Here is a 23,164-nt window from a genome sequence, read left to right on the forward strand (position 1 = left end):
GATATAACAGTACCTGTGACCAGTGACTGTGTTGTACAATGTATCGGTCAGCCATCCTACTGTATTCCACACATGGGATATAACAGTACCTGTGACCAGTGACTGTGTTGTACAATGTATCAGTCAGCCATCCTACTGTATTCCACACATGGGATATAACAGTACCTGTGACCAGTGACTGTGTTGTACAGTGTATATCAGTCAGCCATCCTACTGTATTCCACACACGGGATATAACAGTACCTGTGACCAGTGACTGTGTTGTACAATGTATATCGGTCAGCCATCCTACTGTATTCCACACACGGGATATAACAGTACCTGTGACCAATGACTGTGTTGTACAATGTATATCGGTCAGCCATCCTACTGTATTCCACACACGGGATATAACAGTACCTGTGACCAGTGACTGTGTTGTACAATGTATCAGTCAGCCATCCTACTGTATTCCACACACGGGATATAACAGTACCTGTGACCAGTGACTGTGTTGTACAATGTATCAGTAAGCCATCGTACTGTATTCCACACATGGGATATAACAGTACCTGTGACCAGTGACTGTGTTGTACAATGTATCAGTCAGCCATCCTACTGTATTCCACACATGGGATATAACAGTACCTGTGACCAGTGACTGTGTTGTACAATGTATCAGTAAGCCATCCTACTGTATTCCACACAAGGGATATAACAGTACCTGTGACCAGTGACTGTGTTGTACAATGTATCCGTCAGCCATCCTACTGTATTCCACACATGGGATATAACAGTACCTGTGACCAGTGACTGTGTTGTACAATGTATCAGTAAGCCATCCTACTGTATTCCACACATGGGATATAACAGTACCTGTGACCAGTGTATTCCCATCCTACTGTATTCACCATCCTACTGTATTCCACACATGGGATATAACAGTACCTGTGACCAGTGACTGTGTTGTACAATGTATCAGTCAGCCATCCTACTGTATTCCACACAAGGGATGTGACCAGTGACTGTGTTGTACAATGTATCCGTCAGCCATCCTACTGTATTCCACACATGGGATATAACAGTACCTCCGTGACCAGTGACTGTGTTGTACAATGGGATATAACAGTACCTGTGACCAGTGACTGTGTTTGTACAATGTATATGTATCAGTCCAGCCATCCTACTGTATTCCACACCTGGGATATAACAGTACCTGTGACCAGTGACTGTGTTGTACAATGTATCAGTCAGCCATCCTACTGTATTCCACACATGGGATATAACAGTACCTGTGACCAGTGACTGTGTTGTACAATGTATCAGTCAGCCATCCATCTACTGTATTCCACACATGGGATATAACAGTACCTGTGACCAGTGACTGTGTTGTACAATGTATATCGGTCAGCCAATTACTGACCAGGGAGACTGTAGTAATGGGCCGAGTAGGTCAGTACTGTTAGTTGTGTTCAACAATTCATTATCATTTAGACAATGCTAATAACAACGGGAATACCATGTGTTTATGTCCTGTATTTCCCGCACATGATATACCGAACAGTCCAGACCAGGGGTTGTCTGTGTAATACTTGCATACTGGCGTTTGTGTGGCCCTCTTTGCTGACTCCACATATTATTACATGTCAGTATTATTAATGCAATAAGTACTATTGTTCCATTACATTTATTTTCATCATACTCATCCAGTTAGAAATATTCTCATTAACAGAAAGATTTATTTGACAATAAAATCAATTGTTGTGATTAATTGTCACGAAGATGGTTTGGTTATTGTTCGATGGCTGTAACAGCACTTTTAGACGACATCATCCATGGAGGACCGGTGGACAAGGATTGTAACAGTCGACAGCTCATGTTTCTTGACATCCCCATGCCACATCATAGCGTGACATCAGCTGTAATATGAAAATGACTTTTCTCATTTCCTTTCCTAAATGAGAAATTTAAATATGCCAGGATGACTGGTTATGATGAATCAGTATAAGTGAACAACAAGGAAGCATTGTCACTGACATATGACAACGGGAAGACAGTGAATATTAAACCACAAGGGTGGGGCCTCGTGCTTTTGTGTTAACCCTGGTCCTGTATTAACCCTCCCTGAGGTGGAAGCAGATCAAACATCCATTTATGAAAATGCTGACAAATAGCTGTAGATGGAACATGACTTTGAAGAGTGAATCCATATAAACATTTCAGCTTGTGGGCTTGATATGGACATCCATGTATTAGTGGTCCCTCAGTAGTGTGTCTTTAAGGGACGAACCTGATTCTACTCCAATAAATGCAAAATGATTTCAAATCTGGAAGCTTATCGACGTGCAATATCAATATTCTTGCAGACTTGAATGCAAAAGAAGGTTGAAACTACAAGATGAGATGTTTCTGCAGCTCTACTGTGGTACTCTAACCCAGATTATATACATACTCAGAATGCCTCTTGACGTCAAAATGACAGTTTGACATTGACTGGACAGACTACGATGTAAAGTCCACATGAATATTCCTTCTCATTTTCCGGACAATATTTTACTGCTCGTCTGCTGGCTCAGCGGCGTAACTCTACACTAACATACATATGTGTCTATTCAGCAATTAATGGAACTACTTTGTCTATTTACCAAGTGTGACCTTCCATCAATGGCCGGTCTGGCTGGAGATTAGACACTGAACGCCGACCTTTGTTCCACACATTTATGAATATAAGCAGGGCTAGTGGTAATGAATAATTTATATTGAAAACTGTTGTGGTAAATCCAATTTAATGTCTTCTAAACAAGGGGCTATTGTGAGAGTCAGTATGTGGTACAGGGTGGGGCAGGATGCTGGAGGCTGACTGTGCTGGGGGAAGGAGGGTAATACATTTATATATGATATGGCTGGAGGGATAGGTATTAATTGAGGCAAGGAAATGAACAGGGGGTCTTTATTTGCTGTAGATGTTATCAGATGGCTTTCAGGGTTGTGAGGGTTCACAGGAACTAATGTGGAGCTTGAGACGTAGATACAACTGTCGTTTTTTTCAATAGTTAATTGTTTCAATTGATGTGTATCTGTGAGATGTCAGTTTGTAACATCTGACAGACATCCTGTGCTGGGACAGCATGGTGGAATACTCCGACAGATGGGAGCAGTGTCTTCTTCCTGGAGGAGCAGCTTCAGTCGTGTTGCAGACCCAGCTCCACAAAGAAATCAGAACTGCCATGTGTGGGGGCTTATTGTCCTCGGTTGGATAATTCTAGACTTGCACAAGTCTCTGAGGCAGTAATTATAACTTTACATGATGAGTTCTAGATTATGTAAATAAAAACACCAAGTTGTCCAAATAAACGCTGGCATATGTGTACTGCCAGCTTATCTAGACTTGTCTATTTAAAGAAGAGAATGATTCACTCCAGGACTTAGTACAGCCTTGGAGCAAGACTAGATGATCCTGTTTCAGAGGGCCATATTGGAGCACTGGCTCTGAAACTGTTTTCTGGAATAAATATTTTATTGATAGGCCAGTAAATATTTTATTGATAATCCAGTAACTATATTCTCGATGGGCCAGTAAATATATTATTGATGGGCAATGATATCAGGATTATTCCACACACAGATGATAGCACTACCACCACCTCCAGTCTGAGTGGCTCTGTGGTTTCAGCACTAAGGTCACAATGTGTGAGGAACTCATGCTGTGACTGGGGCTTCATCTACAGTGATCCTTCTGTGAAACTTGCAATGAGGGAAGGGCATCAGGTTTTGTATGTCTCAGTATAATCTGTCTCACAGTCCCTGAACCACATTATTTTCCCTGCTGTCAAGCCCTATCCGCAGTGCTAAAGCCTAAATAAAGCAAGTCTAGATTTCCTCAGGTTCAGGAATCTCTGGGCTCCCTAGGGCTCCTTTTCAATTTAAATGGGCTTGTTTGTTACTATCAAAATTTCATATATTCAGAGACTAAGCATTAGTCTAGTCTCAGTAATGCACAGTGTCTACTGGAGCAGTTGATTGTCAGCCATGTAAGTGTCCTAGCATCTTCATGTTTTGTAGGGGCGATGGGGTAGCTGAGTGGATAAATTGTTCGCTCGTCACGATGAAGACCTGGGTTCGATTCCCCACAATTTGTGAAGCCCGGCGTGATAATGCTGCAATATTGCTAAAAGCGGCACAAAGCCTTACTCGCTCACTTATGTTTTGTCCGAACTCACCATTGTTTCATAAAATTCTATCTGTTGTATCCTTATTTTCAAAAAAATTTATGAAAGGCTAGCACCATCTCGACGTGAAGAATACAGACCTGTCCTATGAAACAGTAAAGCTGAAGGGGTTGTTGTCGGCATGTGTACTACAGTTTGTACCCCAGGTACGTTTCTGTATACACGTGTGTACAGAAACATACCCCAGCTAAAACCAGAACACAGAAACGTACCCTAGAATGAGTCCATTCTTCACTGTGCCGTTTTCTTGATCAGAACTGCCATACTGTTGTATTAGATGCAGTTTATAGGTTATAAAAGATTCTAGCATACACAGTAACAAATGTTTTGCCATGCGCAATACCAATCAGAGCAGTTGAACAGGAACAACTACATACAGTTTTGGTTTTGGATATGGATTCGTTCCTGTTTAGGGTACCGGGTATGTTTCTGTATGTTTCTGTATGTACAATTCTGCATACAGAAACGTACAGGGTACATATCTCTAGTACCTGTGTTGACAACAACCTTTTCGACCACAGTGTAGAACCACTGAAGCACAGAGTCAGTATTGATACTGCTGGTCATGTATGTTGTTGCAATATACAGGTCAGTATCGATACTGTGGTATGCATCAGAGTGTTGTCTTACAGTATGCACAGACTGAATGAGGACTGGCCAGGCTATGATAGCTCTGCTGACCTGCATTCTTTTCAAGTGTTGACAGACTAATTAGGTTTGTAATGTAAGTAAAGAGGCTGACCACTCCAGCTTTGTTTGTGAACAGGGACACACGAGAACCACAAAGATCAACATTGGCTCAGTGAGAGTGTCGTTACAACCACTGCTTATCAACCATCTTCCAACGTTGCTGCAGGTTGTAATATATTATACATAGGAAGAAGGTGGCCAGCCACACAACTGCCCCACCACATGGGAGACTATATGCCTTGGTGCTTTACTGGCATTACTGGGTTGATATACACCAGGCAGGGTTGTATACATGATGTATACTATACTGGAGGATATACATGATATACACTGTACCAGATTGATATACATTATACCTAGTTGATGCACTGTGACTATACCTATTTGATGTACACTGTACCAGGTTGACCATTTCTGATGTCCCCTGCCGTGATATTGCTGGAATATTGCTAAAAGCAGTGTAAAACCAAACTCAGTCATTCATTGTACCAGGTTGATATACATGCTATACACTAAATACCAAGTTGATATACATGATATACACCATACCTTGCTACATGAAGGGGGGGAGAGGGGGGGGACTGAAGGATGAGGGGAAGGGATCCGCCCACATAGCTGGGATAAATTTCAGTGACACACAACTCACAAACCACTTTTTCCTGTTATTTTATCCTGGCGAACCCTCCACCCACTCCAGCCCTTACTCATACACATGATTAACACTATCAGATGAGTACAGGGCTAAAATAGGAAACAACACAGTTCTGTAAATATCATCATGACAGTTATATGACGTGTGTATAAAAATATGGATTTATGTGGGACGTGGACCTGATGTCATCTGAAGACAGGACCAGCTACTGTCATGGCAGCAGGGTGGACTGTAGCCACACCCACTCCACCCACACAGCCACACCCACTCCACCCACACCCACATGCAGCTGGTACTGGGACAATATTGGAAGTCTGCCACCAATGCCAGAAGCATGGGGTGGAGCCACTTTCCTACACTTGGTTGTATTCAGCAATGTTTATGGTAAACTACTGGGGGAGGCAGTGGAATGGGTCAGTGGTCAGTGGGTTTGTCACTCACAACGTCCAGGTTTAGATTTCCCTGGTTTGACTATACTGAAAGTATACTAGTGGTATTAAACTACATCTAATGTGATGTGTTATTTTCACTTGAAAGGAATAATATCTGGTATTGTATTGGTCTTCAAGATGTTTTCAGTTTGGAACTTACTGTACTTTTGAACTGCAAAAGCAGTACAGGATTTGAATTTGATAGGAATTTGCTTCGTTGTATATGTTACGAGTCTAAAATCTGACAACCACATTCCATTATCATTTATGTTCTCAAAGCAAATGTTACCATTTTATAGTGAGTGCATTTTAGTTCTCATCTGCATTATTTTAGGTATATAGCAATAATTCGTTGGCAGAAAAAAAAAATTCTTAATGAAAATACCAATATTGAAAAACATAATATTTTCTGAGGAATACTTGAAAAAATCATTTGGAGGAACTGAAGTCTAGAGCTGAACTCTGCACATTTAAATAATTTTAAAATGTTTTTGCCACAGGAATATCGAGAGGACCACTTAGGTAATATATACTTGAGGGATCTGAATGTATTTATTACTGATACCTTAGAGGTGTGTGGCACGCTCAAGTCGTGTTTAATTTGTGTCAATATCGTTTGGCTTTACTTTGAAACATACACTTGAGTCCAGGTGCATGTTAAATAGAGGTGTCAGGCAGGGGCGTATTGGAGGCCCGGCTTATTGGTTTTTATTGATTGCGTTCAATTCATAGCAAATGAATGGTGTCTTTTACAGTGTAGTATTTGCTGAAGGTGTTGAAAATATATTTGCCAACAGAATTGCGAAATAATGAAGAAGGGCAGAATAGCTGGCTCTTCTGGAATTGTCAGATTTATGGTCAACATGGACACTAATAGTGTTGATATTTTGTGTTTCAAATGTCAGGAGTTACACACAGTAGACAAGTTTAGATTTAGGTGTGTTCGGAATACATAATATATGATTGTAATTTACATTCACATGTAAGTCACATGGGCAACCTTGTTTCAGAAGTTTGACAGCAGACATGAAATACAGAATATTAAATTTGCATATTGTCACGGCAACACGTCTGATGCTAGAACATGTATCCATTCTATTGGTGGACTAACAAAGACACAAGGTAGAGAGTATGCGGCAGAAGCTGGAGAAAACACAGGCATAATGCAACATTAAAGACCAGATTGATTTTGTCACAGCTGTAGTTTTTCAGACAATTTTGAGACAAGAGATATAGCAATGAAACTGTACATGGATACAAACGTTGAAGAAAGTCACGGTGGTGTACAACAGCAGCTGGTCTGAGTCAGGGTACAATCACAGTCTGCAATGTCCTGCATCTGTCGCACCGGGATCAATCCCGCTCTCAAGACATTGTGCAGGCTTACTGAAGTGAGTGTAAGACAGTAGCAGTCGGAGCGGATTGAAGGTGCTGCTACTCTATAGCCTGGACAGCTAATGCCTGGACACAGGGTAGATGCTGTAAGGTTAGTGGGCTGGCTTTGTTAAGGTGCTACACTATTGTGTGGACATTGGGTAGATGCTGTAAACCTCTAAGGTTAGTGAGTTGGCTTTATTGGAGTTTCTCAAGGAGGATCTGCGATAAGCCTTGCTACCTTTATGATCTTATTACTGTGACAGGGAATGGCTTCTGTAGAAGGAACATGTCAATGTGTCTTTCAGTTCCGATGTCATGCTACCAGTCACAGATGTCATGCTCCCAATCCCAGATGTCATCGTCATGCTACAAACCCTCGTTGAACGGGTGTTTGCGTTTGTCGTGCATCAGTGGCAGGGTGTATAACACTCTATTATCACCTATATCTCTTCAAACACATCATCTAATCCCTTCCTCGTCATTCACAATTAGTCCAGCTGGCAGACAGAAGCACCAGCTGCTAATTGGGTGTTTCATCTAATGACCTCTTAATGAGCTGACTCCTCCTGTTGTTTCAGGCATTGTGTAGTGTATATACACCCCACCCAGGGATTAGAACAATCCCTGTCATTACCTCTAGAGACACCCTGGGTGGGTCAGGGGGCTTACCCTGGGGGTGGGGATAATTACCTCACAGCTATAACAATACATATATCACATGGTGTAAACAATTAAACAGTATTATTTCTAGAGATTATCTCTGATTGTTTTAGATGCTGTTTGTTCAATTGGGTATGTCATTATGCTTTAGCAAATATGTCAAGTTTAAGTAGTGAAAAATATTACTTACATTTCTCTGCTTTTATTCATGTTTTATGTATTTATAGAAACACATCTTTTTATCAGTTGGCTGTGATAGTTCCATTAGATGCCATTATTTTCAAGTTTGCCAAATACCAAAGGTGAAAACTGATTTAATAAGCGTATCCACTGAGAAAGGTATAAAAAATATGCATTATTCGAGAAAAAACCTAAATGACATGTCATTTACATGTCATATAGTTTTTGGTTTTTCTTTTCTTCACTGTTACCATATGCCATTGTGTGTTTGTAAACGATTAAATCCTTGCTGAGTGACATTTGTTGTGATACTGTCTGACCCCACTCTCAGCTTGGGTACTTAACAGTGTGATAGCACTGCTTGTGAGTCCAGCTCACTGATTGGCTGGCCAGACTGTCACTCAATCTAGAGTGGTCAGCTTGACCAATCATCCTGGTGTGTATGTACAGGGTTGAAATTGCTAGCATGTCATGAGCCAGTGGACCAGTTGGCTGCAGTGTCTCTCATATTGGAACTGAGCTTGTTACACCACATTTATCTACTGATGCTATTGAGATAAAGAGGTGTTGTAGTGGGATACACTGGTCTGTGTCTCTGTGTGGATATTATACCCAGGATTATTACCACTGACATATGAACACTGTAAGTAACAACAGCTTTATCTTTAGAAGATTTACATATGTACTTATAATTTAAATATGTGATTTTGAAAAAAATAGGATGTTTACCAGAAAAGAAATATTTATCTGACAGATATATTTTTGTTTATATCTAGCAGGTAAATGTGATAATTAAGGCTGCTGCACAATCGGATATATCATGCGGAATGTTGCCACATGTAAGGTCTTTCATGGGGGTGTTTGGAAAGGAAATTGTGTAAAGAGGGTTGTGAGGAAAGTTGTACCCTGTGCTGTGATTCACAGCTCTCTCAAATGTTGCTCAAGTTTCCTGGAATCTACATCAAATGGGGACAGTCAGATGAAAACCTTCAGACCTTCCTTCACAAGCTCTAGTTTGGCCCACCCTACTGCTTCACATGGACTCATTTTTGACTGTAGTGAGACCAGTCCACTCCCTCTTAAGGGGTGGAAGGTTGTAAGTTGGACACTAGGAGAGCGCTGAGGCAGTACACTGCAGTACTCAGGATACACATCACAGGCAGATGCCGGACTGCAGTGTGTTCTTGTCATGCCGCTCCTGATGACCTGAACAGTTTGTGTAGAGAGTGGAATGTCCGCCCAATTCCATGTGTAGCTTCTATGGAATCTGGGAACTGCTTCATGGGTGAGTTGTGTGACAGGGTAGGCTGGAAATCACTTGACACCAACTAGCTGTTATCACATTTCACACTCACTGCTTGTCACCGACATGCGTTCCTCGACATGCGTTCCTCGCCAGGCAGTTGCACACTTCTCCGTGTCAGTACAACAGAGTAATTCAGACCTGTGTTCTTTTTTATTATACTGTCTTTGATATTTTTCTATTTCTACACAACCAAAAATAGCAGTTTATAAGTTGTCCTGACTTTTCAATAAACTCATGGTTCCATGAGCTGCATCTGCGAACGTGATACATGTTTAGCATCAGTTGAGTCTTGACTGGCAAAGACAGTCGGAGAGCAGGATGTTCATATAATGATATTGTTACATATACGCCAGTTTGATAACCTGGTTATCTCCAGACTGGGAGTTACGGGTGTGTTCACCAATCGTGTTCACCAATCGCTGGTTTCCATGAGGGCAGGGTGGTGATAAGATTGTGTCTGTTCCCCCAAGTTTTCAGTTCATGCTCATTGTGTCAAGGTTGGTGAGATTTGCTACAAGGACATCTCATGCTTGTGTTGGTATTTTACAATATTCTGTGTGATGGAGGTTGACCCAGTGCATACACCCCACTGTGACAGGCTTGGGAACTCTGACAATTGTGGAACTATTAACCCAGTTCTGCTGCAGTCACATGCATACTTTGTATATTTCTTGTAACATGTTACTGTTATCAGCAGCTTGCAGTGGAATGAAAAAATATCTGCAATAATTGTTTCTCTGCATTAGTAATTTCTGAGTAAGATAAAGTAGAGTATCATTTCCAGATGATTATATTTCACGTTTTCTTATTTCATATTCAGTTGTCATAGAAATAAGTAGCTTAGTTTCACATATGGAGTTATCACATAAAAGATAATGCTGGTTTGTGAGCAGCTGGTCGCTGAATTGATATTAGCATTCAGGCAATGAGGGATAGACAAGCCAGTAGAAGTTGTCTCCCTTTGTTCATCTCCTGTGTGAGAGGAAGGAACGAAGGAAGGGTCATTGTTGCTCCTGGCTGGCCCAATATGACACACACCTAACGGAGCCTGTGACTAGCTACTTGCAAGTAAGTCACTTTCATCATGGCAACAACCACCTATTTATTGCTCAAGCCAATTACAGCTTATTTAGTTTAGAAGATTTGAGTGGAGGAGGGAGAGTCACCCTCCATGCTACAAATACTCTGTTCATATCTGTGTCCCGGTGTAGTAAACTGGTGGAGTTGCTAGATCCCTTGTTCGTGCCTTGCATAGTGATATACAAAAAGGTGTTTGATGTTGAAATGCTATTATTTCCACTTGCATGTGTGAACTCGAGTTGGTCGTGGAATGTTGAAGTGGAGGGCGCTCGTGTTGTGTTAGGTGGACAGAAGCCTGGGATTTACCTTTGTGTGAGCTGAAAAGACGAGGGAAATTGCTTTTGTTAGGAGTCTCAGGGGAGGTGTAACCCCGGACTGATAATGATGGATCATTAGAACTGGACAGTTGAAAGTATTTAGCAAGGGGGCACGACAACACACCCTTCTGTGTGAAGAACTGTAGGCTGAACATAACGTTTAGTACTGCACACAGGACTAGCTGTTTTGTCTGCAGGGTTTAATTGTGTACATTTGGGTCATCCAAATAGAATAGTGCTTTCACAGACCTTCAAAATGTAATAATTAATTTGTAATTTGTGCTGTACTTATGCCATTTGATAGTGATTCATAAGACATGCTCAGAATATTGGGGCTCAGATTTAGGCATATTTTTGTTATGATTATGGAAATGTTTTATCATGATTTGTTTTTTGGCATATTTTATTGAACACTGTCGTTGTTGATCACCACGACCGGACCAAGTGCTCACAACTCAACAGGAATTATCTGTATTCATGAAAAGCAAGAAATGTTCATGTTTAATTTGTCCCCTGTTTGAGCACTGCTTGAAATGTGGAATGGCTGTGGTGTATGAATATTGATTTCATCTCTCAGTGGAGGAGGTTCATTCCGAATTCTCAATCCTGAGCGTGGTTCAACAATGTACATCCCCTCAGAAGCCCCAATCAGGGTCCTCAATCATTTCAATGTGATGGCCAGATTGGGTCCTTACAGCCTCTCCACATGGGGGAATAACAACGCTGCATAATCAGTTTTTGAATTTGGGTTCATACCCTTTTAACCCTTTATCTGATTTGTGACTCATGCTGGCACCATGTGGGCCATTTTGTTTAATTCAATCAGCATCACAGTGTCTAATTGGATAATGGTATTCACAGCCACACTTACAGATTCCATTGACTTAAATGTGTAGAATTTCAGGCCCGCAGTGAAACTGGGTCTGATTGGAGTGATTACTGCATTTTTATGTCCCCCATGATCTGACCTACAACAAAAGGCCTGCCATGTTCTTTGCAGTTTTTTCTTCATACACACAAAAGCTCCTCCCTGAGATCTATTTTGGTTCTCCCCACTCTGGCCATTCCATAGCTGTGATGGTTTTCCCAGAACAAATACCTTCCGTCCCAGACACAGTATCATATGTGGACTAGGATACCAGCGTGGTGGATGGAAACATTTGGTCAACTTGTTAATACTACTCTAGCTTCTTGTGGCCACTAGCTGACCAGCTGATGTCCTGATTGGTGCCGACAGCTGGTCACTTTATCAGGGTATAGCAGCTATATCATCAGGCTCTACATGCAGCAATTTCTACATTTACACACACTCCCACCAGGGGGCACTTAGGACACCAGCATTGAGTAGAAACTTGTTTGTATTTCATTGATATTAATCTCCGTAGGAACCTGATTATTTCATGGGTCATGCTGGACCTGTATTGAAGGCCAGCGGCTGTTGTGTTTCTCCTGTAGGCTGAGGATTGGGTCATGTACAATAGTTCTAGATGCACATATGACAGCTTGGAGGTTAGTTTGTTTTTCAATCTTTATGATGTGTTCTACATGTATTCATTTAATAATAATAATCATGAAATAAAATTAACAGTTACAATTTTGTTCAATACTTTTTACCATAAAGTTCAAACAACAATGAAAACATTTTAGGAATTTTTAATGAGTGATTTGTTATAGCATATCTTTTGAGGAAATGATTCATCTACATCTAGAACTGGCCAGATTCCATAGAGTTCCGAGTGTCTTCATTTATCTTCCATTATCTCCTCCCAGTTAATTGCTAGGCACATATCACAGTGATTGCCCAGTTCTATTGACATGGCCCAAGGCCACGCCCTCAGTCTCACATGTAAATCTCAATAACTGAGGTATTTAGTTTCCAATATTGATAAGACTTGACATGTGGTTTCATCCATTTCATTAGCCTGGCATGAGGCATTCTCAAGTGGGCAGAGAGCCCTCTGTCTTCCGACAGTTGTAATCCTTCTTGGGAGGGGGTCAAACAGAAGAGCGAAGGGGCACCTGTCCATCCTAGGGGTCAGTGGGAGGAGAATGGAATGTCCAGTGGTGTTGTGTGTGAAAGGGAATGAGATCCAGCTGAGAATGTATTGTAGTCGGACAGTCACAAAGGTTAGGGGCAGTCTGTCAGGACAGGAGGGATTTGGGTAGTCTGTCCTAGTTACAACTTGACCAGGACTTGGTAGGAGATAAAAGGTGAGATTGATTAAGACATTCCTTGTTCCACACATTCTAAACATTCTTAAATGAATATGTTCTTCAAAGTAAGGAGAGTGTGAAAGGTGAATACTTTGTGGTCAAATAAATAAAAAGAATAGTTCCTCCTAACTTTTTGTATCCAAGCGTTTAATATTTCACGCGGAATGCAGTTAGATTGTCCACAGTGTATGGATTACCTCTCTCCGTCTCAACCCTTAATACTGCAGCAGAATAGATAAAACTGTCATAAAGCCCTTGACTATAACTGATAGACCTGGATCCCATTAATTCATTAATATGTTGCCTCTGGGGATGGGGTTGTATTGTCCATGTACTAAATGTTGCATCTAGGGATGTAATCAGTGACAAGATGGATTAGGGCCGGGTTGAGAAGCCAGTCCCTGTAGTGTTATCACTGGGAGATGGATGTAAGACTTCCACTTGGTCCAAGGGATGGTTATGCAACCCTGTGGGTCAGGTATGTGTACAGTACCAAGTTATTGCCCCCTGACGTAACGGCTAGGTTGGGTTGTTGTGGACATTGGGGTCTTAGTGGCAAGGAGGTTACTCGCAGATCGAGTTGTGGGATCAAACGGTCAAACAGGATGTTTGGGTATTCTGGTTGTTGTGCATAATGTTCCGGTATGTAACTGTCATGTTCTGTGATGTTTCTGTGTTGTGTCATCTATTGCAGTTTGTGTAGTGGAATTCAGAACTAATCTGAGTAATCTACATCGAGTAATGTTTTGAGTAATCTTTTAATATATGTCTGATTTGTATTTCATAGGTAGTTATTATTTCATAGTTTTGACACCGTCTGTCCTGTTATTTATGTTCCATACTGTGAGTAGCTGCAGAACTGCTGATGCAGCATTAAACAGTCCACCCTGTCTCAGTGCCTTGTACCGGCCCTGAGTGTCTGTCACTGCCTTGTACCGGCCCTGAGTGTCTGTCACTGCCTTGTACCGGCCCCGAGTGTCTGTCACTGCCTTGTACCGGCCCCGAGTGTCTGTCACTGCCTTGTACCGGCCCCGAGTGTCTGCCACTGCCTTGTACCGGCCCGAGTGCTGGCACTGTGCACTAGTGGCTGGAGACACTCATGGTGCCTCTATATCAAATGACAGCAGGATTTATGTAAAGACCGACATTCTTTTTCTTTAATGTGGGGCAAATATTGTGTGCAATAGTGGTGTAGAAAGGCTTCATTCCTCAATCTTTTATGAAAGCTCTTGAAACAAGAAATGTTTTGCGATAATGTTTGTGGTTATATGAGAATAGTGTGTCAGTCTGATGTCCTAGTGTATGATGTGAACAGACAAGGCACACAATGATAGAGGGCTGAACCCACAGGCTGAGATTACCATGGGTGTTAACCCTTGATCTGCCGTTACCCAGCCTACCATCTAGCTCCAGTGGGTGGGGGGGGAGTGTTAACTCTACAAAATGGTACTGACAACAGTGTAAGGTAAACATTTCATCAGCAACACTCTGCTTCCACTGATTCGTGAGGAATTCAGTAATATTTGACTGTTTTGTGGTTTGTGCCATGTTATCATATGGTTAGATGTTCTGACTGGAGAAAAGTGGTCTAATTAGATCTGGAAGTTATTAAGTGGAATAAACCTGTCCAAGACAATCCTTCCCTGAGAGCACAGCTCCTGATTACATGGCTGGTCCAGCCCGGGTCCTCTAATGCGGACATTACAGGCATGGATGAGCTAATGTAGACTAGGATAATAATGGCAGACCAGGTTGGTTAGCAGTTAAATGTCAGAAGCATTAGCTGGAGTACCATCTACACCAGTATGGCCATGTCGGGATACCTCCAGTGTGTTGCCCTTTCAGTGCTTGTGATCATGTTGGGCAGTTGTCTACCTGTGCTTGTCCATGTGAAGATGTTTTGTTGCAGCTTTTGAGGAAAGAAACATGATGATGATGATGATGATGATGATGATGAATTAAGACATTATGCATTATGGTAGTGTGGAGTTAATCTTGGATTTCAAAGTCAGTGCCTGTGACATGCTTATTGGAAAAAAATGTGATGTTTTTCAAAATTGGATAATTTTAATGTTATTTTTGTAAATTCTGAGGAATTTGGAAAATTTTAACTCAAATTGTGAATATTTGGAATCATTTGCTGCAGAGTTGGGTCTGAATATCAGCCTTGGAGCAGGTTTTGATAAATCCCTGTACCCTGACATCCGACATCCGGATGATACCACACTGTCTGTCCTGACCACTTGCAGGCCTACCAAAGAAAACTTTCCCACTGTGCAGAAAAACGCAGAAAAGCCCACATTAATCGTGGAAATAGCAACATAAACACATTACCTCGCTACTGAAAGAGTAAAAACGGCAACTTTAAATCGCTAACACTGCATCATAAAACGAGGAGACCGCAACCTCGATTTTGCGCATGCGCACATGGAAGAGGAAGTCTCGACCGCATGTTGACATTTTCCAGCTTGGACAAATGTTACATTACTTTTTAAGTATTTCTGTTGTGTTATTTGGCATTTATCATCATGATACTTGTGTGCACACTTGTTTAGTTTACGTTTCATTCGTATGAAACGATTGACAGCAATTATATCGACATATTTAATACTTTTTCTATGCGAGGCGATTCACGGTTGCTCAGAATTTGGAAAGACGCCCGGATCGTAATGCGCATGCGCAGTAGAGGTCAAAGTTCACTGATACAAAAAATGTTGCAGTTTCATGGTTTTTCGTTGCCGTTTTTACTGTTTCAGTAGCGAGGTAATGTGTTTATGTTGCTATTTCCACGATTAATGTGGGCTTTTCTGCGTTTTTCTGCACAGTGGGAAAGTTTTCTTTGGTAGGCCTGACTTGGGCCCTCTTGACTGACCAGTGTTTATTTGTAAAGAATCTCATTCTCCTACACAGCTGACTATGTCTGTCATATCCGGGAGATCATTTAACTGATTCAGTTTCTGTCCCGCCTGGCCTGTTTATTTAGCCCGATCTCTCACCCCATCTTCCCAGCATGAAGGCAGGCAGCTATTGTGGAGAACAGCATCACTGTGAGCACTGGTCCCAAGACGATGCCAGTGTATTTGTAAACCCACCTCATCTCACGAAGGTCTAACACAAGAAACATGGTCAAGGGAAGACACGGCATTATAAATATTGGTCATGTGACCTCATCTGAAAATCAAAAGCTATTGTAGAAAGCCTCCTAACTTGTCACTGTGTCCAACGGCACAGGCTATAAAATGAGAAATGATTGGGATTGAGTCGTCCGACCTGATGAGCAGCATATCTTGTCATGTAGCCAGGCACACGGCCATGAGTGAGAGGCATGTGGTTATATGTTCGCCTGAGCTTCCCCTTGGTGCGTAACCATGACAAACATTTCCTTTTTTGACTGCACGATGCCTGCACACTCAGTAAGTAGGGTTTGGTCTGCCTCCGCGGCAGCTACTCGTAACATTGAATGTCGACATCTGGCCAGATGTACGCCTGCCGCATCTGTTCTTTTGACGTCTGCTCTTTCCCGCTCTTTTTCTGATTGACTTCTTGGCTCCGGTGAGGGAAGAGCCTGAGAGGGGGTGCCTTTTAGGTTGCAACGCAATGTCATTAAAATACAGAGGAAGTTGATGCCAGTGAAACGTGATACGATAGTGTCAGCTTCACTTTAAAGATATTAGTGTGTATCATGCTGGCTTTTAATCGGGATGGGACGAAGTGCTGTGATTTAGATTAACTTTCTTTTCCATTGCATCAGGTGAAAGAAGCAGAATTTGTTCGTACAGTCAGGAGTGTTTGTGTTATGACTGGAAGGCTTCACCCTACAGATTCCTGATCAATGTATTTGACTAACATGCACAATTCAACTGTTTCCGATTTGCCATTTCTTGGCAGCCTTTTGTCTGTATTAACGTGGGTCTTTGTGTTACAGGTGATCTTGTGATGTGCTGAGCAGGACTGAGTGAAGGATACACACGATTCTGCATCCAGGATATGCTGTAACGTCTGACACAATTTGTGGATTACTACTATGACAAAACATCGCTGTGAGTGTCGGAGTATCGCCGTCAAGTACATGTGTGGTAGTGCGGCAGTGAGCAAGATGGCCGTGGTGTTTGTGTTGGTCAGCCTCATGCTGGCCAGTGTGGGACATTGTAGTATAAGTGTGGTGGATTCTAACGATATTTGGGGAATAAGTAGCCATGGATCTAGAACTGGTGACGACTCATCGGTGTCGCTGATGTGGGGTGTTGCCGATACGACAGCCTCAGTCGGACACTTCTTCAACTACACCATTCCACAAGATGCTTTCAAAGGAAACGGCCTCCAATATAAAGTAAGTCATTTTCTTTAAAATTATCAATTTCCATAATAAAACGGTGTATGATATAGATTATAGTGTCTGCAACTAAGTGCTGCAAAATTCTTCAGTTACATTAACTATTTTCGTAAGAAGATATCTGATTTGTTACTACTAAGTCTCTCATAAAACGTATCTTATAATTCATGCAGCTGTGAGCTGTGCTCTTAATTTGTTCCCTGAACTAAAGAACCTAGATATAATTTCGGCATGCTGGGTATAAATTGTTTGACCTTCCTGACCTGGTTTTGATAAACCTGGGAGAGATACCTCTGTTCCTGGAGTTGGTTAACTGGGACTCAGTGTGGTGTGTTCAGTGCCAGCCAGCCCTGTAACCCCTCCCCATGCATGTCACCCTTCCCCATGCATGTCACCCTTCCCCTGGAACAACAACAGACTTTGTCCACATTTCTTGTAAAATTATTGCAAAGGGAAGAGTGGCCACCCAAACTGAAACATGTACCATATTTATGACGGATCTAGTTCTCGTTCACTGATTCATGCTTGTCTGGTAGGGTTGTTGTGTGGAATGTAAGATAAAATATATGTGATTCCAAAGGCATAAAAGAACAGCCAGTCTTTTTGTCCTTGTGACTAAAGCTTATCCGTCTTGCCATGGCAGGTCAGCTTAGGCATAGTCCTTTGGATTTTCTTTTTTTTTAAACTTTTTTTTGTTTATTAATCAATGAATATGATTTATCCTGTTAGATAAGATAGATGTCACATCGGCAGTATTCCGGTCATAGTGTGACTTGCATATGTGACAGTGTGTGGTTCTAGGACAGGACGTGACTTGCATATGTGACAGTGTGTGGTTCTAGGACAGGACGTGACTTGCATATGTGACAGTGTGTGGTTCTAGGACAGGACGTCACTGGCTGTAAACAGATATATTTATTTTGAAAACAAGTTGTAGAATACTGATGATGCCGATATACAGTACAATATTCCACCAAAGTGAGGCGGCCATGTTGGGAGCTGGGTGACTATCTGTTGTACAACAGCAATATTCTGAAATGTCACTATGGAAACTAGTCAGATTTACAAACAGTTAATATATTTACTAAATACTTTGTCTGTCACTTATATCAATTAACTCGATATTGATTTATGTCCAGTGTAATCAAGTATGTCGGATAGTGACAGAGACATTTATAGGCTGACACAGAGGATAGCATTTAGTCGTAAGACTACAGCAGATGCCAGCCATTATTTATAAACTTCAGCTACACACTGACCGATGACTTATTGTAGTAACAGAAACATGTATTATGGTTTTGTAAAGTCAACTTGAAGTTTGTTGATAGGACCAATAAAGAAGGCTTTATTTTAAATTACTTTAACATCTTAAATGATTTTACCTCTAAATGTAATTCAAATTTGAAGAAAACAATATTGTTTCCCAGTTTGCCTGTTCAGGGTACTCAGTCCAGAATCTTGACTAGATCCCAGCTATGTGTTTATTGTGTTAGGAAGTCAGGACAACCTTGGAATTTATGTTAAAGGGATTCTTGTCATGACCCTTGATTCAAATACAGTAGAAGACCTTGTATTTTGAGACTCTGTATCGTATAGGAAAGATGGTACTATGAGTGTGAAAAGTAAGATCTACTTGAAATGTTAACGAAAGTATGGGGATCTCCCTGTCATTGGTGGCTAAATTGGTTTTTCCGTCTTGAGTTCTGTGAGATTTCTAAGCTTTCTTATTCTACAAAACAATCTTGCAGATGAATAAATACTGTGTTTAACTGCACCCTGTGCCATGATATTTTTTCTTCAGATCCATATTTGGTCATCACTTTTGACTTCCTTATGGGTGTTAGCCTAGTTGCACGTGCTATTGACCGTGTGAAGATCGATAAGTCACGTCTTTATCCACGCTTTCCTCACAGCGCTGTCGGTGCCAGAGATGGACTTGGCTGTCAGGGGAGAGGCGTTGTTGTGGTTCATGGGTGCCACAGATTAACTCTTGTAGTATGACAGAATAAAGTACATTTTAGCCTATTTTATTTATTCGTACCTGTACTACATGAAGCTAGTGGTAAGAATACATGATCTACGCTTGTGTAACTTGTCTTCCTCGTACAGGGTCGGCATCTTTCAAACAGCTTTTGTACCTGTTTATGTCGATTGTTGAGCACTGGTCAGAAATACCATCAGCACCATGTTCCGACCGCTTCAGTATTGTAGTAAATGAACCATTATTTAATAATCTCAAGCTGAACATTTAATAAGTTCCAGAGAGTTAGTAAACCACAATATTTGACCTTCAGGTCGTATCTTGTGAGATGCAATACATTGTATTCAACCTTTTCGATGAACCAAAATGAGCACCGTTTTTTATCTTGTAACGTGGGCACATGGTTAGATTCCACAGACTGGTAGTGTTAATAAAACATGGAACATATTTAGGCCTCTTGTCTTCATCCTGATACATATTCGGGTGCATACATTAATGATTGTGAGACATGATACAACGCTACAGCGTGGGTTCAGCTTCCACAAATGTCAGAAATAATTGATGACGTGTCACCAGGATCATGTTTAATTAAACAAGCAGTTCTGTAAGCCTTTGTTCGCTTTTGTAAAGTTGGATGAACTTGGTTTGATCACGAGTACGTTCATTATAGTCATCATCACAATGGCATTTTGTTCATTTTGTGTGAATCGTCTCGAGTTTATTCATAACCGAACGCAACAGCTGGCCAGTGTACACAGCACAGGAAACTGATCTGTCACAAAAAAATATGTGAGAATTATCACTGGTGGGCGTATGATAACAAGTATATATTAGTGGACTGCTTAGTTTTTTTTTCATTTTCTGTACTTGCAAATTAGTTGGGAATCTTTCATTTATTTGTGGCTATTTTTTGGTATTGTAGACTAGGGTTTTTCTTTAGATCTGTATGGTATGGAAAATATTTCATGATCCAGGTATTTTTTCAGTATATTATCTGAGACATCCTAAAATATTGCTGACAAACCTACCTATTGTACGCAGATGTACTGTACAGGACTTGCCGACCTGACCGGCTGGTGTTATCCCATTTGTTTTGGTAGATTTGTTTTGACTAAATGAGCAGTTGAGCCTAAAATTGGTGTAAAAGTTGGATGGCTTTCCTGTCGGTCTCCCCCTACTTGCACGCAATCGTCAGCCACTACATAATATAGGTTCCCCAGTTTAATGAGCCACTAGCCTTTATGTGAGATTTGAAAGTGTTGTTTGTAACTGCAGTCAGTATACTCCCCTGTGTCGGGGCAGGAGGGACACATCTATGTGTGGGTAGTTAAGCCCTGTGACTACTGCCCCCTGTATTATCCAGCATGGTTGTTCCAGGCTCACTATATTGTAGGACACTGTATTCATGGTAGTCCTACATTCAATAAGGTCAAGGTGTATTGTATTGACTGGGTGTTGTGTATGGGAGATGTTTTGTCATTTCTGTATGTTTGTGTACAATCTTTATGTACAATCTTAGTTTACAGTCACCTGTATATATGAATTGACAAGGGATTGGTATTTATTTATCTCAGTGACTATGTTGTCTAGATCTAGTTTGGGCAGCCAGCGGACAGTGTTTTTGACACTGTCTGGGGTTTCGCTTGTACTGAGGTGTCAACACTGCAGATCCTGGGCCATCAGCAGCCAGGAATGTCCCTGTCCTCATATTCCTGTAGCATCTTGGTGACCTGTATGCAAGGTAGTTAGTTCCAGCAGTTTTTGTTAGGGTTATGGTAGACTAGGATGTACAACATCTTTGGTCCATGGTGAACATTGATCTCTTAACTGGTATGAACCAAAGGTGAAGCTTGATGTAGGATCATGCATCTCCTGGAGCTGCTGCTGTTGCTGGACAAGGACCTGAAATATACTGATTCATACGCTCAGTCAACAATCACTAACTCACTTATTGAAAACAGAAAACTCCTGCTGCTGGTCAGGGGGCAGTTCATGGGGGAGTGTTGCCTAGTTGTATGTGACAGGTCTGCAGTAGGGCATGGAGTTGTGGAGGGAGGTGTCCAACAGACGGGCTGGCAGGCACTGTCCATGACACACAGACCTTCCGTGACATCTGAGAAAACCAACAAGTTTTTGAAGCTGTAACTGGTGCAGATAATTGGTTGAAGCCTGGAGCTGGTTCTTGAAACGGTCCCCTGATAGCCGAGATTTAGTCTGGATGGGGGACTGTGACTGTAATTTACTAGGAGTTTCTACATTCTGATCATACCAGTCAGTGTTGTGTTCTCAGGTTATTAATAGGGCAAGGACACTTGGACCCAGGAGGACCCAAGGGAGGTAACTAAAGGTTTAGAAAGGAGATACAGGCCTTGGAGAGTCAAGGCCAGTGTGAACTGGCAGATGGGTATATGAACATTAGGGTTTTCATTAATCACTGGTGTTTTTTGTAATGCTGGTTACAGATTCAGATCCAGGTTCATTCTGGTTATTGTGTTTGGTACCATGCTGTTTGGCTTCACTAAGGTAGGAGCTGCCTCCTCCCCCTGGAGCTGCCATGCTAGCATTTCAATACTGTGTTCAGTGACACCTGACGGCACAATTCTGGGGTCCTCTGGGCAGAACTTAACAGACAGTGTTTATCCTTTAGCACTGGGAGACTGCTCTTCTCTTACCTTATAAATCAGATCCTCAAACACTGTGTGGAGGCTTATCTGACATTTCTGAGAGCATGGAGTGCTGGCTATTTGTAGCTGTAAGTGTATCAGCATCCCTGTCTCACTCACTGTCTGGGGGAGGTGTCTGCTGTCGTTGACACACCCTGATGCCCACCCACGGGGAGATGTATCCCCCCTGCCGGACACTAGGTCACTGGGTTCAGAATAACACCCCCAGTCCCTGTCACAGTGGTGTACACATGTACCCACCCATATAAATCACCACCCTGAAGATCTGACCATGTACTCCCCCATCCCAGTGACTGACACCCCCCAGGGTCTACCTGTATCAAGGGGAGGGTGGGGCTATACTCCTTGTGTCCCTGGTCCAGTTCCTATCACTGGTACAGTTCCTATCACTGGTCTAGCGTGATGTATGGCTTGATCTCCCCATGTCCTCATCATCTGGCAGTTAAATACTGATAAATCACCCACTACTAACATACAGGACCATAATCCCCTGTAAGGCAGATCCACTAGGCTGCGCATTACAACCTCGATGCAGATCCACTAGGCTGCGCATTACAACCTCGATGCAGATCCACTAGGCTGCGCATTACAACCTCGATGCAGATCCACTAAGCTGCGCATTACAACCTCGATGCAGATCCACTAGGCTGCGCATTACAACCTCGATGCAGATCCACTAGGCTGCGCATTACAACCTCGATGCAGATCCACTAGGCTGCGCATTACAACCTCGATGCAGATCCACTAGGCTGCGCATTACAACCTCGATGCAGATCCACTAGGCTGCGCATTATAACCTCGATGATAAATTGTATTTTTTAATTCATGACTTCCTTATTATCAAAAATGTTATTTTTTTAAAAGTGCTTTATCAAACAGGAAATAATTCTAGTCCAACATTCGGAGACAGGAACTATCCTGTATTGCTAGACAGTCTATGAATGTCAGTATCATGCATCCTTATCGCTGGAGTCTGGATAAGCTAATTGGTTAATTAACCCCATGTTTGCACTTGATAATGACATGTAAATAGCCTCCCATGTCTGGAGCC

At 41.8% G+C, this 23,164-nt stretch overlaps 1 protein-coding gene across 10 annotated transcripts in view; it reads left to right on the plus strand.

Moving 5' to 3' along the window:
* The window catches only part of LOC124278756 (dystroglycan 1-like), a 94,974-nt gene that overhangs the window by 57,733 nt on the left and 14,077 nt on the right, over positions 1-23,164 (plus strand). For 5 of the 10 annotated variants that reach the window (XM_046714521.1, XM_046714524.1, XM_046714526.1 and 2 more), the window contains one exon: positions 17,041-17,445. In XM_046714521.1, coding sequence (XP_046570477.1) covers positions 17,140-17,445 — 306 coding nt within the window. In that variant the 5' untranslated portion in view covers positions 17,041-17,139. Of the gene's footprint in view, positions 1-8,703; positions 8,842-9,341; positions 9,484-10,477; positions 10,573-16,560; positions 16,668-16,814; positions 16,867-17,040; positions 17,446-23,164 lie in introns of those variants that run through there. The other 5 variants (XM_046714522.1, XM_046714520.1, XM_046714519.1 and 2 more) reach the window with 5 other exon arrangements.

This window comes from Haliotis rubra, unplaced genomic scaffold (assembly GCF_003918875.1).
Source record: "Haliotis rubra isolate DU_JTF1 unplaced genomic scaffold, ASM391887v1 Scf241, whole genome shotgun sequence".
Lineage (NCBI taxonomy): Eukaryota > Metazoa > Mollusca > Gastropoda > Lepetellida > Haliotidae > Haliotis > Haliotis rubra.